The following is a 17,911-nucleotide window of genomic DNA, read 5'->3' as shown; positions in this document are numbered from 1 at the left end:
ATGGAAATCACTAGGAAAAGGCACCATAGGTTACTGTACTTGAAGCAAACTACATATATTGAAAAAATGTTGATTAAGTTTGCCATGCATAACTCTAAATCTGTTTCACTTCCATTGGCCAGCCATTTTAAGCTTAGTAAAGAGCAATGTCCTGTAAGTGAATCTGACATTAGGCAAATGGAAAATGTACCTTATGCTAATGCCGTAGGTTCTGTCATGTACACTATGGTATGTACTAGGCCTGATGTAGCTCATTCCATTAGCTCACTTAGTAGATTTATGGCTAATCCAGGACCAGACCATTAGGGTGCTCTAAAATGGCTGTTGAGATACTTGAAAGGGTCTTCACATGTTGGTTTGATCTTTAGTGCTTGTAATGAAGGTGTTGTACTTAAGGGTTTTGTAGATTCAGATTTTGCCGGAGATAGAGACAATAGGAAATCTACTACTTCTTATATGTTTACTTTGTGTAATACATGCATTAGTTGGAAATCTCAACTTCAACCTATTGTTGCTTTATCTACTACTGAAGCTGAGTATGTTGCTGCAACTGAAGCAATAAAAGAAGCATTATGGCTTAAGGGCTTATTATCTGAAATTAATGAATTGAGTAACCCTGTTGTCTTGTATTCTGATAGTCAAAGTGCAATTCACCTATGTAAAAACCCAGTTTTTCATGAAAGAACAAAACATATTGATGTTAAGTTGCATTTTATTAGAGATGTTGTTTCTAAAGAACTCATATTACTTGAGAAAATTGCAACTCGGTATAATCCAGCTGATGTAGGTACTAAGGTAATTCCTTTAAACAAATTTAAGTCTTGTTTACAAATTTTGAACATTGATGCTGGTTAAGTGTTTTGTTCTGCACAGGTGCTAAAGTTGATGCTTGTTGAGAATGCTGGGAAGCTGTCTTCTAGAGAAGGATATTTAAATTGTGTTTTACATTTATTAGGCCTCTTGTATAATCACTGGCATCAAGGTGGAGATCTGTTGGGCTGTGATGCCATTTGATCCAGTCCAACTGTTAGGCAATGATGAAAAGGCCCAAATTGGATTTATTACTTGGTCCATTAAATATATACCTAGAAGGCCCACTTAACCGAGCCCAATATTCAGCCCACACACCATTAGTCGCTCTTGGACCGTTGGATTGACCCGCTGATCAACGGTTGATGATATTTACTATAAATATTTTCCTTACTCCCTGTTTGGCTCTTGGATCGTCACTTTCTGTTTTTCTCTTACTCTCTGCCGTTTGGAACCTTCGAGTTCCTTTGTCTGTGTGATCCTTCCTTCTTCTCTTTGTGAGATTTCTGGTTGATTATCTTTGTGATAATCGTGTTCTTGTGTGATTCTCCTTGGTGTGAGTGATCGACCGAAGGTAGGCAGTTTGATTTCTTGAGTCCAGTGAAGTGACCTTGGTGTGTTTGGGTTGTGAGGGTTCGTTTTGAGTCTCGGTGCCTCTGTGATGGTTAATGGGTGTGGTCTGAGCCTTCGATTGAAAGATCTAAGCCTTGATGTTGTGATTTAGGGTTTATGATGTAATCTGCGATTCTATGATTTCATCTATGTTTCTTTGGATTCAGTTTATAATAATTAAGTTCTTTATTTAGTCCAGCCAAGGATTTTATTGTTCAGCTTTGTAGACCTTTCATAGCCCAGCACAATCAGTAATGCATGCCCAAGTAAACTCATAGAATATATCCTGCTCTTGCCACAGACTTTCCAAGGTATTATATATTTAGTAATAGTGTAACACCATATTAACTTTTTTTGGTTTCCATTATCTTGTTTGCGATTTCAAACACTTGCATTGAATTTCCCATATCAGAATAAGTCTCCTTAACAGCATCCGATACTTCTATCACTATTCGCAAGAACAGACATGTTAAGCCAATCTCAGGATCCATGGCATTTATTAACCACAACTTAATCATCCAATTCTCAATGCCCGTCTATTCTACTGGGTATCAGTTTCATGAAAGGGGATCAAATAATTGTTCAGATATTTGAGCTTCCCTTTCCAGACCATGAGCAATGCAGAGAATTCTAGCCTTAAGTCTGTGGGTTGGGATCAGGAAGAAGGATTATCACTTAAGCTTATTCACCTTGGATTGCGAGGTATGTTAGGTCGATGTCTGGTATTAACACTCCTTTCAAAAAAAATTCTGGTATTAACCCTAGACAAGGCAACTAAATTCTAGAATAAGAGGTAAGTTCTGATGTCATGAAAATATATATTGAAGAAATGAACTCTTTTCCTCGTATATTTTCTCAATGTACAGCAGCATATTGCTAATTAAAGGCAAGTGAAGCCCACTTAAAATCTTAAAAATCAGAAAACTAATCTAAACATATATTTTCTAAAAATAAATCTCCTACAACAAATATTTGCTTTTCCTGTAATGAGCAATCTCAACAATCTACCATGGCTCTAACATGGCTCACAATATCCTTTTTATCTCCTGCTTCAAAATGAATGGCTTGGTATCATTTAGTACGATATCTTTGGAGAAGCTTTTGGCAATCAGGATTTTTTACTTTGTTCCAGTCAAGTGGATGAACTTGATTCAACAAAAAATGAAGAGAAGAATAGGTGGACATCTTCCCTTCTCTGGCTTATTGGTTAGAAATAAAAATGTTATTTAGTGAACTTCACATAAACAGCCATCATAGGATATGTTTAATAGTGCAATCTTTACACTATTTAGTGGCAAAAGAAGTGGCATTGAGCTGGATAGGCATTTCTTGTTACAAGCCATTACGCCCTCTTAGTCCACCATTTAGCTGCAGACAGATGGCGCAGGATTCTGGTTGCGCATCCCATCTCCTGAATAGTTGTCACCTCTACTTATTTCACCATTTAGTAGCATGTTTATGGAACTAACAATGTAGATTCGATTACGCATCTACTAGAACTTCCCAGAATCCTTTGAATAATAAGGCCCGCCTCATATCCTCCAAACTTTCATTAAGAGTCGTATTATATTATCTGCAGGCGGCACCTTCTCTTCATTTGAGTCCTGGAAGGCAGAGCTAAGTAGGTGCCTGTGGGAGCACATGACCCCCAGGATTTTTATTTTTTATTTTTTTGTTAATATTCGAAAAGGAAAGAAAACAAAGATTAAAAGTTTAGTTTACTGAAAGAAAATTTCTGAAGATTATTGGTAAAAGTTTCTTGTTGTGGCCTTGGCCTTGGAGACCAGGTCTCGAATCTTTGGCCTTGATGATTTTCTCAGTCATGCCTTGCCTCAATGCCTCCAACATGAATAATGGCTATACAAAGTAGGTTGCTAAGACTTTGTCCACAATCACTATTCTTATCGATATTTTACAGTTTACAATTCTCGCATCTTAGAGCCATAATATTTCAAAAGTTGGCGAGTACTCACTAAAATACATTTTCATCCTAAATTTGAATATCCATTGGCCATAAGCACCACATCAGGGGTGCATATTTGGTACATCGTATTGGATTATGGGATAGGACTACTTGATGTGATTAAATTGAATTATGTGGTACCATATAAGAATAATGTACCAGTATTAGAAAATGAAAAAATGATAATAAATTTTTTTTATAAGTAATTTTTCTTTCTGAAATTTACTCATAAGTGGCTTCTTTTACTTATATATGAAATTCATAGTCATGAAGTTTTTTTACTCAAAAGTGAAGTTTTTACTTATAGGTAACTTTGATTACTTGTACAATTAATTTTTCTACTTAATCATAATTTTACTTATATAAGTTTTTTCTTTCCTACGTGCAAAACTTTTACTTGTAATAAGTGAATTTTAAAATTTTTTTAGTTATGAATTTTGACTTAAAATTGATTTTTTGCTTCCAAGGGATTTTTTTTTTTTTTTTTACGAAAAGAAAAAAAAAAAAAAAAAAAAAAAAAAAAAAAAAAAAAGGGAAAAAAAGAAAAAGGTAATTATAAATAAATTTATGCATTTCGTTTTTCAGCTCAAACCTATGTATTTCAATTCAACTCATATTTTCTAATTCATAACACCGTGAATTAATCTGGTCTAAGCCCACCTCGTAAAGTGTCTTAAATTTGTCCAGTTGACTAAAGGAGGATAAACACCTACAATAAATTTAATCCTTGTATTAAATATTAGATAAGATTAAATTAATCTTATTCAGCCTAAGATGATGCACCAAACATACTCAAGCGAGTGGCATTTCATGGAGAAAATAATATACATATAAAACTTCAGCTCCTTTAAGCAATTTCTCTCTCGTGATATGCAAAATCAAGATAACTTATAATCTAAACGAGATGACTTCGAGCATCTATGGACATCTTTAAAGGTAGATATACTCAACTTTAAAGAGAATAAACGTGGAAACATTACCTGTAGGCCCCGTATATATTGCAAGTTGTCTGCAATAGAATGTTATGCACAAGAATATTAGTTCAGTTCAAAGAAAAAGAGAAGAAAAATGTCACTCAAAAGCCTAAACTCTGCTTCGGAAGCCAACACTTACTCAGTCACATAACCCAAACGCTCTGCCACAGGAATAATGCCTAGTAAACAGAGAAAGAAGACGACTGGTCCCTAAATACATTAATGTCCAACAGATTATACATACTGATGTTAAGAGGCAACGCATCAGAAAATTACAGCATGTCCCTTTTCCTAATGAAATAGAATTACAAAGGGAGTTCTTACATGCTTTCCTGTAAGACGGTGCAGCATTATGGCAATGAATCCAAAAGGAAGCAAAGTGTTTATCTTTGCTTTGATTAAGACAATGTAAATACTCCTAAGCCAACTGATCCGGTGCATCTTTCTCAAGAGTGACGAGAAGGAAACTTCTGAGGGTGGTGAAATAACACGGTTTGCTTCAAAATTGAAAGATTGGCTTTTCTTTGTTGGCTGAGTTGAGTTAAATGGGATGTTTTGGTCTTTGGCAGATTCAAGGTCAACCTTTTCCTCTATGGATCCCATCTTCACAAACAGAGGCAAATTCCCTGATAGACCAATATAATATTGTATTTCTCAACACAATTTCAAATAAGGCCATCAAATAGATCCACTGACCTCAATGTAATGTGATACAATGATTGACCACATAAGATTAGAGTATCAGTAAAACAGCAAATAAACTTTGAAATCAGCATATTACTCGACAAAGATTCAATCTTTAAGCTAATTTTATAATCTTAAAAGTTCTTTAAGCTCATAAGGGAAACAGGAATACTAATGATAACATTACTAGCATTAAGGTTTGATAAATGACCATAATATCAAAATTAAGAGTAAAGAAACATGAAAACCTCTAAACCCATCAAAGCAAATCACAGTCAACAAAGAATGAAAATGGATAACAAGCAAATGACAGATCAATTCATAAAAACAACTAAATGCAAGCACTTATACACTGAGATGCCTACTTTCACCAAAGAGAGGCGCAATTAAGCTCTATATCACCTAAGTCCAAGCACGGGAATGCACCAGAAGCACTATTCGTTTGGGAGGCAGAACCCTTACCGAATGGGTTAACTCCCATGTTGTGATGTTCCACGTCATTCTCCCCTCGTAGAATCGAACGCGGAACCTCCAAACAAAATTTAACTACGGAGAAAAATTTTAATAAAGCAATAACACTATAATTTTACTCTTACAACCTTTTATAATTGTAGTTCACGGATTTTCATACTTCGAATAGTTTAGAGGGCTCTTTCATAATTTTATTATTACCTTTTTTTAAAATTTACCAAACTTGCTACCTCTCAAACATCCATATTCCCTTTCATTTAAAGCGATTTTACTTTTAGTTTAGAGAAAATACGCTTCAATCAAAATCTAAAACAACTATACAAGAATCATTACACGTTCAAACTCTATTTAAACAATTTATTAAAAAAATACAAAAAAAAAAAAAAATCTTAAAATGTTGAGTGATTCTTACATAATGCACAAACCACATTGATTCTTTCATATAGAAAACTTGGCAGGCTATTGAAAATAAAATACAGAAGCAGATAATAGAGTTGAAAATTCTACCTTTATGAAGTAACTAGTTTATAGCCAAATTATTTTAAAGGTGAACCAAATTATCCACACGCTTTCTTGCATATGCGTATACAGAAGAGGAAGTAGAAAAAAATTTCTTTGAATATAAGTTGGTGTTTCTACTCTCTTGTAGTGGGACTTTTAATGGTCCAGCCCGCTGGCTGCAAGGTCGAAGGGATGTTTCTAAGAAACATCATAGAAGGATCCTTGAACTACCAATACTTGAATATAGAAGTACCAGTCGACATTGGGAGTTTGGACAAGAGAATCTATAATTATGTATTATAAATAAGTATTGCTATTTTAGCCTCATTGTTTCTATCAAAATATAATATTGATCAGTGATTTGATCTCATTTCAATCATACATTTTTCATTAAAATAATATTACACTCAAATTCAAGATTTTTTTTATTATTTTTAACCACACATTTCTCATCAATACATTATTTAATAATATATATATATATATATATATTGCAAGAATGGAGCTCAAAGAAGCCCTTAGCACGTCGGGAATTTAACATCAACATTAATTACATTAAATTATATGTTTAGAATCACGTAAACATATAACCCCTCTAGATCTAGATAACATTATTCTTTATATTTGACTTTGACATATTTTAGCATTGTAGGTCCACGTGTTGGGAGTTTGGACGAGAAAAAAATATATGAGATGACAATCACTCAAATCATTAATTATTGGACGTTATTTAATTTCGGTATAGATCCTCCTATTTATAAATTTGAGTGACTTTTAATTTAAGTCGATCCAATGTTTAATATGCATTTCAATAAAATCATGAGAGTGTGGGTTATAACCACTTGAGATTTATAAGATAATGAGTGTTGGATTGACTTAAATTGAAGGTCATGATTATTTATCAAATATATGTGTCAAATTTATAAGTAGAAGGATCCAACCCAATTTAATTTAGTATATATGTGGAAGTGATTTTATGACATGTGTGATTAAAGAGCAATTGAAAGTTATTAAAAACATATATATATATATATTTTTAATAATGTATGGTAGAAAATCAGTGGCAAAATTAACTTGAAAAGATAATTCCAAACAAGCACTTAATCTAATTATCTACGAAAATAAGCAATTAAATTTGGCAAATAATAATTGGAATTTAATTAAGTTAGGAAAGGCATTAGGATCTCAAATATTTTATTCTTAACCAACTTTAATCCTCAATTATCTGTTATTATCTAATTCTCGTTTTATGTTGACAATCAATACTCCTTCAATGTTAACTGCCTCATGAATTAATTTAGTATTTATTTCTATAAAATATGTGAAATATGCTTTGTTTGGAGTAACGAGAAATTTGTGGCCAACTTGGGGAGAACGAGGAAAAAAGATAGAAAAAACCTAGTTTGGCGTTAACCTTATTGCCAGCTTTCGCTAAATGGTAGATTAACCTAAAAACGCCCTTGCCATTTTCCATAGAAAAAAGGACCCAACCATTTGGGCCCATTCGTTTGGAGAGATTTGAGTAGGAGTGATGGAAAAGAACCAAAAGCCCCGTTTCTATGGAGCTCCTATGGATGGTGATACAGTCGCAAGGTGGGCGATCTGCAGTTAGAAACTTTTATAAAAGTCTTTAGAGTACTAACTTTTAAGCAAAATGTACTTGTATAAAATCTTAAAATCTACCTCTTTCATATTTTTTTCCCCAATCTTTTTTCCCTTTAACATTCTATGGACATGTGTGATTGAATTTTTTTCTATTGATTATATTTATTTCTCTCTCTCTCATTATTTATTTCTATTTTAAATGAAAAAATTAAATTGGATTCTTGTAACTTTTTTTCTTTTTTCATTCATTTGTTTTTTGTGAAAAATATTTATTTTTTATTAAATTATAAAATTTTATATCAAAAAATTATAATTAAATTTAGATATATTGATTTTTATTTGTTTTTAAAAGTATACTATACTAATACTATTGAATCATATGTATGTATAATTTTGAATATTATTTATCTAATTGAGTTCTTAAATTTTTAGTTTTTCAAATTTTTTTTTATTATATGGGAAGAAAAAAACGGAAGGTAAAGGGGGATTGTGGGAACCAACACCTCGTATGTGAGAATTTCACACCATTGTACTATATTCACGTGAGTTCTATTTCATATGAAAGTTTTCAAAAGTCTTTTGAATTCTACAAAAATCTATAAAAATTTAAAATGGAAGTTCATAGAAGTCTACAAAAGACTTCTACTAATTCCATACAAATCCATAAAAGATCCATGAAATTTACAAAAGTCATCATTTAAAAAAAATTCCACCAAAGTCTTCAACAGTCTCAATTCTATACACCCCTATAAAATTGTTCGAGACAAACTAACTCGATGTCCTTAGGGATATTAGACATATCCCTAAACTTGTTCAGATCCCTCTTAGTACTTCGAGGCCTCATAAGCTCCCGCTTTACCCTCACTCTTATCAGAACCTTAGTGCTCATCTACAGGCTCGTCTCGTCTATAACTCCACACCCTGCCCAAGATTGTGCAGGTTTACACACTCGTAAGATAATAGAATAGTTGTCTAGGACTTAACACTGGAATATAGCAAGTTCATTAATGATGATGATGACCTCGCACTGTCATTCCTAAACCTAGCATTGAGAGCCTCGGTGCTAATAGGCCTATTTTCGGAGTCACAACGAGAAAACATTCTATGGATTTACTAAATACATTTAGACTAAAGAACTCGTCAGAGCACAACAAATGGTGAACGAGAGATGAAAATATGCTAAATGAAAGTAAAAAAACTCAAGCAAAACACATACCTAAAAGATGATTTGAAAGGCTTTAGAAGAAGGAGAAGCAAAAGAGGTCATCGAAAAACGCTTTTAACATCTGCTACACCATGGCCAGAAAATATAATCTTAACCAAAAGAGAGAAAAACACGAATGTAAGAGTTTTGGAAGAATATTAAACTATAACAATGTCAAAGATGTCATATATATGTTTTATGAAAACATATTCTTGCTGTTCGATCTGATCAAGATTGATCTTGACTACTTAGACGTGAAGCAATTCTAGTCATTAAATACAAAAGGCACCAAAAATATTTCAAACATATAGATCAAATCAAATACGTTTGTCACACGCGCATCAAATACATCAATGTCTACAATGTCTGTATTTTGGAACGCACCACAATCTCATTGATACATGCAATGGCATCTACCATCATGGAACTGTCCTTTCACTTGACCATGAATAAATCGCCATTAATGAGCCAATCAACATTGGTAACTGTAACATCTAAACCCCTGCTTTACACACTTCACAGGTTCGCATCTTAACATAAATAGTTAATCTCGAATTTCGGGGGACTACTAAGAACTATTTGCCTACTTCGGCAATAAGCAACTTCTTATTATTTTTTTTTTAACGAGGTGTCCCAACTTGCGCCAAACTATATCCTCGTCCCTAAACCTCCGGCCCCTCAGCTGCTCAGGGAGGTAAATCGCAGGATGTGCCCTTGTTGATTCCCAGGTTCCCACATGATTTTTACTCCTTCTCCAAAGGGAGCCTCCTCCATGGTGATTAATCCACCAATAATTCCTCTTTTATTGGATCAAAGGTTCCCACCAGGAATCGAATTCCCCACGCTTGGTTTCAGAGCCCCCAATGTGATTGTTTCGCCAACTTGGATGTGCCTTGGGGGGCGGCAATAAGCAACTTCGTTTTCGTGCAATGTTAATGAAGCATCTTATTGATGTCATATTTATAAGAAGCCAATGGCTAGTTCGTTAACAATTTTCTCGCATATTGCAACGAATTATCAATGCCCTATACGGTCAAAATAAATTCAAAAAATTAGAAACATTGCGCAACGTGGAAAACTTGAATACAAGTCCTGGACCTATCGTAAATGATTAGAGTCGGACTTTAGTAACTATTTGTTATCAATTAATTTTATAAAGTTAGTTATGAGAATTTTGACCATTATTGTGGTATCATATGCAACCATATATCATTGTTAGCAATCAATTTTAATATGTAACGATAAGTTTGATCTTGATTATGAACGATGAGCGCACAAGGCGTGCGAGCACAAATTATTGAACAAGCAAAAATACTGCTATTGGTTTCCGAAAGGTATTCCATGCCAACAAAATTGTTATTATTGATGCACACGTGAATAAGAATGCTAAACTTTTTGAAAGTGACATCACAACCAATGAATGAAGAAAATGTGCTATGGTAAATAAAAGGTGAAAATGTAACAGATTCAATTAAAAACTAACTAATTAAAGATAGCCACGTGTTGCTAAACAGAAAAGAAATAAATTGACTTCAACGGATTAATATTAATAGTCGTGAGTTCGAATAAAAAGAGGGATATGAAAAATTGAATATTATCTCCTTTTAAATAGCTAATTTCCTCTCGATCTTTTATTTTTAGCAAATTTCATTGAGTTTTTATGGAGAAAAAAATGTAGCTACATGAGAGGATTTGTTAATTTCGATCAAGGAGGAGTTAGAAGATGATTTAGGATGGAAAATAAACTTGCACCACAAGAGGCTAAACTCATGACATCCACGACAAGTAGTGTACGACACTTATTGAAATATAAGAAAAATCTAGGCCCCCGTTTGGCCCCCCATTCTTGCCAATTTTTAATTGTTGAAATAATTTTTTTTTTTTAAATGTGTAGTTGAAAAAGAATGAAATTTTTTTTATTTGTGTGTAATATTATTTCATAGAAAATTATGTGGTTGAAAATAAGAGAAAGAAAAAAATGAGAATGAGAATGGGGGTCAAACGGGGACTAGATGACCCACTCCAAGATGTCGCACCGGACCTTTTTATCTTTTCTTACTAAATATAAAATTGACGCTCATCTTAAAAAATATAAACTGATTGAATCATGATCGAAATAAACAAATGATACATATCCATCAATGAAAAACTAAAAAGTTATTCAATAAATACTTTTTCTAAATAACTTAAAAGATCAATTATTTCAAACAACTGAAAGATTTGGTCAAAACATGCTGCCAACATTACATCATTATGGCCTTGTTTGGCCACATTCTTTCAAAGAAAATACATTCTTAAATTGTGATTTGATATCATTTCAACCACGCATTATTCAATAAAATAATATTACATGCAAATCCAAAATTTTTTCTTATTTTTTTAATCACACATTTTTCATCAATACACTATTAAAAAATGTATTATTATGAAAATAATGTGGCTCAAACAAGGGCTATATGTTATTGTCTCAAACTATTATTTGGTGTGGATAACAATCTTCTATTTCACTTCAGTTCATAGTGAGTGAGGAATCACATCTGAAGTGAGAAAAATCAGTTAAGAATCATTAGGGTCCAATGAAATTAGATTTAATTTATGTCAATGTTTGGCTTAGTTTCAATATAAGTATGAATAAGCAATGTACGAAAACATACATACAAAATAAAAAAATTAATTACTTTTAAACTTAGTAAAACATGTAGTCCCTATTTGATGGTATTAAAATTAAATTTTAATAGATTTTTTATTAAAGTTGATCAAATATATAACTGAAAAGTTGTGGTTCCCATAGATGTAATGATTAAAATTAATTGTTAACTCTAACTTAATTTAAAATTCAAAACTTAATCTCTGCCAAACGAGGACAAAGTGTCCCTAAATATTAAAACAATTAATTTTTAGATCTGATGAATACAAATTATCTACTATAATAAGTAAATTTTGTCAAACATGCATTAAATTAAATGCCTAATTTGAAATTAAAATATTCACGTCTCATGAATGTGATGAAAATAGTATTTAAAAATTTTTGAGCTAGGCTTGAGTTGGAATTCAAATTCGAGCTGAGCTAAGACAAATATTTGGGTAAAAAATAAACAATATATTCTTAATTTTCCATATAAGTAGGGATAGGGCTGGGTTATAGCCCATCCCAATCTCCCACTACCTCCCATGATTTCGATTGTGAGGATAACAATTGCCCCTCTGTGTTCAATGAATTGTGTAACAGGGGAAATGAGCAAAAACATTGTGGCGATTGAAATTACATGCCAGCATGATGGAGGGGCGAGCAAGGAACCAATGGTGGCAAAGTGATAGGTACACTTACTTGGACCAAAAAATAGAGAGATTTAATATTTCTTTTGAACAATTATAAATAATTTATTTCATATTTCGTTTATTAGGTGAAACTCGATGAATGAAAGTAAAATTGAAAGAAATAAGCAAAAATGGAGCAAGATCAAAGTTTGGGGACTAAAGTGTGAATAGTCAAAAGTTGTGTCAAGCCTCATGATAAAGATTCGAGAATGTTAGGGGTCAATTGGATCAATTAGAAGTCAAATGAGTAAAATATGACCAAAATATTTTCAAATAAATTTTTAATCGCACAAAGATTTTTTCGGATTTTCAGTTGGAGATTGAGACCCATTTTCTAGCCTAGCCTATGAAACATTCGAATCCGAAAAGAACTATTTCTTATAAAATTGTTCCCTATTTAAGTTATCTTTACGACCTAATTTGAATCGCTCAATCGGATATCAGGAGGGAAATGCATGATAAAAATACTAAAGGAAGTGCAATCTGATTTTCACCTTAAATATGGCGTCGTGGAGCCACCATCATGACGCCAAGGTGCTGGCGCGACTCCTATGGCTCTAAGGCATCGCCTGGGTGTATCTAAGATGTGTTTTTTGCCCATTTTGAAACCTATAACAACCCTACATTCGATACAAACATGGGGAGGAATATAAATACAAGTTTTGGATACTTTTAAGGGAGATTTTTCACATTGAAAGATCGAGAGTACAATTAGAGATTGAAGAGTGAAATTCAAGGGAGGACAATTTCAAGAAATTCACATTTTGAAATATTGATTGGAAGATAAAGAAGATCTTGGTACAAGATTAATCTCTTTGGTCTAAACCTTTATTCAAAATCCAATGAATATTCAATAACAACCTCTTATGTATTCACTTTCATTATGAGTAGCTAAATTTATAGTTAGAGCGAACAATGTAATCTACTGGGTATCTTTTATTTCTTTTATCACTAATTTGATAATTTTGTGAATCTTCTACGAATCGAGAGGTGAGTTTGAGATTTAGACTATATAGTAAAATTCAATAAAATAATACAATGTGTAGAAATGACTATACTAATTAATGCGGTCTTAGATGAATTCTTAGAAATAATATGTCGTTTAACAACGTTTGATTCGCATAGAGATATGAAATTGAATTAGTTAAATAGGCTCAATAGAACTCGAGAGAGCTAAATGGAATAAAATTGAAGAATTCAATCGATCACTATATTACGTTATGAATCTTGAATTATGATTTAAATGTTATCAATAGATGAAATTGTTTTTCCCTAATATCCATTAAATATTGAATTTTAAATCAATCTTTATGTGTATCTATTCTTTTAAAGTACTTAGATCAAAAATCACAATGAATCACTATTCTTTCTTTTTCGATATTTTCCTTGGGAGGTATCGGGAAGGAATTGGAATGGAATAAGACTGAGTCATACAGAAGAAAAGGTTCTCTATGAGTAGGAGATAAGCAAACTCGAACCATTGACATCCACCACAGGGTAAACCGCCGCCTCTTAATATTGAAATGAATTGAGATTGATAAGGAGTTGGTTAATGATGCTTGAACATGCTGAATGGTATTTCTTTCCCCTATTTCAAATACTTCGTGCGGTGCCCAATAAATTATTTGGTGTTCGACCATCAGAGGAAGTATCTTCCTTCTGACTGGCAAGATTAGTGTTACCACGACCTCGGCCACGTCCTCTTGCTGCTTCCTGAGGAGATACTGAAGAAGCACGCAATGGAAATCCAGTTCGAACAGGAGAAGTACGCCGTGCTAATGTGCCATGGATGATCCACATCTCAGGGTCATGGTCGATAACAACAAAACCTTAGTTTATTGATCATATAAATCTCAAATTTGGACATTTCGTTTCTTTCAATTATGTAGTTTTTTTACAATGACACTGTAGAACAATTGAAGGGATGTGGCACAGCTTGATAGCGCGTTTATTTTGGGTACAAAATGTCACGGGTTCAAATCCTGTCATCGCTAACTATTACTGTTCCTTTGAGCTTTTGAAAGGGATGACCCCCTTAAGATAAGAACAACTTTTCTTTTATGTTTGAGATATGCCCTACATCTAAATTAGAATACTACTTTCTAGACTTTCTGGGAGGACTTGATCGAAGAAAAGGGACAAATGGGTATGGCACACGGGATTTTTCTTACATTAGGAATTCATTAATAACTGGTCGTTTTGATCATTTGGAGCAACTCGATGAATTTAGTAGATCGTTTTAGGAGGCTCCGGTGTATAGAGAAGACCTCACTGTTTAAGAAGTAACTATAGAAACGACAAAACCCACAATTTCTTTATCCATTTAATTTATATTTCTTTTTACTAAAATTTTTCCCACTTAAAAGAATAAAATTTCTTATTTCTTTCGTATTTAGGAGCTAGAAGTATTAGATTAAGTATAAAAGTATAGTCCTCGTGGAAATAATAATTCGAACTCAAAAAAGTCCACTATACTACTTGTTACAATCTGTACGCTCGCGAGATATAAAATCAACCACAAGTTTTTGGAGCTATTGCCAAGAACTATTTTTCTATTGTATTGGTTTAAATATTTCTTGCTTTTATTTGATTGTTTTCTTTTTCTTTTTTTAGTTGATCTATTTTTATTTTTTTTTTATTTTTTTTTTGCTCCATTGATAAGGAATGAAAAGAGCAAGATGTCAAAAATTTACAATGATTGATCTCGACTTTGATGATGGTAACATGCTATATGGAGAAGAATTCTTCAGACATGAACTTAAAAAGTGCGGATACAATCAACCTATCGTATTTGGTAAGATGGTTGGCCAAAGGGATTAAATATCAAATTAATAGTTTATGAAGAGATTAGACCGACATGTGAATATTTTGGTGCATTTCATTATATTGAAAATTGCTTGTTGTTAGCAATCCAGTGGAAGTAAGGAAAGATATCTTCAATAAGGAAAGATATCTTCAATAAGGAAAGATATCTTCAATGGTCCATATGAAGAACAAGATGATTAAGTGAAATAGTTGTCGGAGACATTATCATGAAAAAATTTAAAATGATTGAAGATCAAATAATTTCGGATGAGCCAAATAACATGCCAATGTAGGATCTCTTCACCATTCAACCCGAGGAATCAACAACTAAAGAAGGAGAACATGTAAACATCGAAGAATTAATCATGAAGGAGCCAAACAAATTAGTGGCATTCAAAGAAGATGGGGTTAGCATGAAAACATCCAACTTTATTGAATTTGAGATTAAAGATGATGAGAAGATTAAAGTATTCTTAATTGAGTTCGAAGCGGGTAATTTAGGTAAATCGTACCGTACTCAAAATGGCAAAGTATGATTTTGGAGGACGTGTGAAATATGGAACAAAGTCATATTGAGCAAGCTAAGCAATACCTCCAAAGTCATCTTCAAAATGCCACGAAGCACTTGTGCAAAAGTCTAGCTAAAGACTTTAAATTAAGTGCTTATTAGGAAGCAACCCAATTTCTTACCCTTATATATACTATGCTTTGTGTATTTGCATTAGTTCATTAAGGTGCATTAGTTTTAGGCATGTTTCTATTTCAATAAGAGGGCTACCATATCTGTATTAAGTCTATTAAAAGAAAATCGTATATTTAAGTGAAAAAGGTAGAAAATAAATGTGGTACATTTTTCAAAGTTCCAAGGACATAAAAAAAGTTGGTAATCATACACGCTATATTATTACCTTTAAATTGCTCTTGACTCTCATACTTATCTTTTTTTATCTTTCAAAGGTACATGGATATCATGTAGGAGGCAGCTTAGCAAAGGATGGAATGAACTTATCCAACAAGCCACCTCAAATATCCAACAGAGGATTTGGGAAGTACCTCCTTCCTTCTTTTCTGCCCCTATATGTGCTAGAGTATATTTTATGACATTGGGGGACAATATCTAAGTTAAGTTGAGAGTGAAAAAAACGTTGAGCTTTTTGTTTTATTATTCTTGTGTGATTATGTGTTTCTACTTCTTTATTATATATAAAAAATTGAAAAGATTGAAAAAAATTTGAAAAATTTCAAAAAGATTTTCTTATTTAGTGCGTGTTTGTATGTGTTAGGTAATCTTGCTGATAAAAATTATTTGGAATCACGTTTATAAACAGTAGATATGCTACATGCTTAAATTAATTAATTCTTATCCATGTAAAACTTGATACTATTTGTGCACAAGAAATAAATTTAGCATTATAAAGTAATGGGTTGCTACATATATTTGATAGGTTAAAATAGTGGATTTTTGGTACTAAACCCAAAAATTATTACAAAATACATCATTCGACCAAATTTAGAATATGTTGGGTGTGATTTTACTGTTGTAGGGAAATATGGATATGAATGGGGATTCCATGTGTGTACATTCTTGTGTTCATTTTCTAATATTAATATGACGAAAATTAGGTGAAAATCTTGAATTAGTGGTAATTTTTTAGAATATGAGTTTAATGAGAGGCATGACACTAATCATGGCGAGAGAGAGAGAGAGGTTATCTCATTGTGAAACATCACTTTATAGCATTTATGACTCGAGTAATTAAGCTTGCAATGGTATCTAAAAAGCTGGTGACTTAGGATCATCTGATTCGAGAGTAATCGATCCAAAGCTCACTATAAAGGTCATTTTGAAAGCTTAATGGAGATAAATCTACACACAAAATAAAAAATAATGATTATATATTTACTTACTACATGCATTGATTAAATCCAAAACACTTAATTGAGAAAATTAGATTTTTAACAAGGGATTATTAGCTTATTTATGTCTTGGAGGTTGAAGTAATTCAAAATTTGGAGAATTCTTATTTGTTGACATATTAACTTGAAATTAGTGAGATCCTTCTAAACTAGAGAGGGCGAGGAGCTAGTATAAAGATTCAGCCTTAGGTCGCTCACTGGGAAAATTGTAAAAAAGGATAAGTTATGGGTCTATGAATCTTACGAATAATGAAAGTAATGACCATCTATGGTTGGGGATTGAAACAACTCTTATAGTGTTTTACTTAATTCTTCACACACATAAAACATCATTTTTAAATTGGAAAAATAGATATTGTTGTTGGTAACGCAACCTTGAAGCTATTGTAGATTTATTACGATGATTTCGATCCTGAGACACAACGGCGTGTTATCTAACGAAAACCTTTTGCATGTTTGTATGTTTGTAAAGTTAGATTATGGTTTTGTTTGAGGACAAACAAATGCTTAAATTTGGGGTATTTGATAGATGTATTTTATATACTTATATGGACCAAAAAATTATAGACATTTAATAGTTCGTTTGAACAATTATAACCTAATTTACTTCATATTTTGTTTATTAGGTGAAACTCGGTGAATGAAAGTAGAATTGAAAGAAAGAATTAAAAATTGGCAAAAAGAAGGGCAAGATCCCAAGATTAGGACTAAATACAAAACATTTAAGAGTTGTGTCAAATCTCATGATGAAGATTCAAGAATGTTAGAGGTCAATTGGATGCAATTAGAAGTCAAAAGGAGTGAAATATAACCAAAATATTTTACAAAATAATTTTCAACTACACAAGAAAGTTCTAGATTTTCAGCCACAGATTGAGACTCATTTTTGACCTAGTAAATAGAAAATAACTAATTAGTAAAATTGCAGCCTTTAAGATATCTTTACAGCCCAATTTGAATCGGCTCAATTGGATACTGAGGAGGAAAAGTTATGATAAAAATGCTAAAGGAATTACAGTCTAATTTTCATCCAAAAGATAGATACGC

At 32.5% G+C, this 17,911-nt stretch overlaps 1 protein-coding gene across 2 annotated transcripts in view; it reads right to left on the bottom strand.

Moving 5' to 3' along the window:
- LOC111367297 (vacuolar cation/proton exchanger 2-like) overlaps window positions 1-6,150 on the bottom strand; it is a 16,421-nt gene extending 10,271 nt beyond the window's left edge. Inside the window, exons 1-4 of one of the 2 annotated variants that reach the window (XM_022988105.1) lie at window positions 6,022-6,150; window positions 4,684-4,985; window positions 4,499-4,569; window positions 4,366-4,394 (exon numbers count right to left, since the gene is read on the bottom strand). In XM_022988105.1, coding sequence (XP_022843873.1) covers window positions 4,366-4,394; window positions 4,499-4,569; window positions 4,684-4,962 — 379 coding nt within the window. In that variant the 5' untranslated portion in view covers window positions 4,963-4,985; window positions 6,022-6,150. Of the gene's footprint in view, window positions 1-3,942; window positions 4,395-4,498; window positions 4,570-4,683; window positions 4,986-6,021 lie in introns of those variants that run through there. The other variant, XM_022988104.1, reaches the window with a different exon arrangement.
- Window positions 6,151-17,911: the final 11,761 nt, after the last annotated feature.

The sequence above is a fragment of the Olea europaea genome, chromosome 18, assembly GCF_002742605.1.
Source record: "Olea europaea var. sylvestris chromosome 18, O_europaea_v1, whole genome shotgun sequence".
NCBI classification, from domain to species: Eukaryota; Viridiplantae; Streptophyta; class Magnoliopsida; order Lamiales; family Oleaceae; genus Olea; species Olea europaea.
The sequence above is the reverse complement of the archived record's forward strand: the minus strand, read 5'-3'. Positions and strand labels throughout refer to the sequence as shown.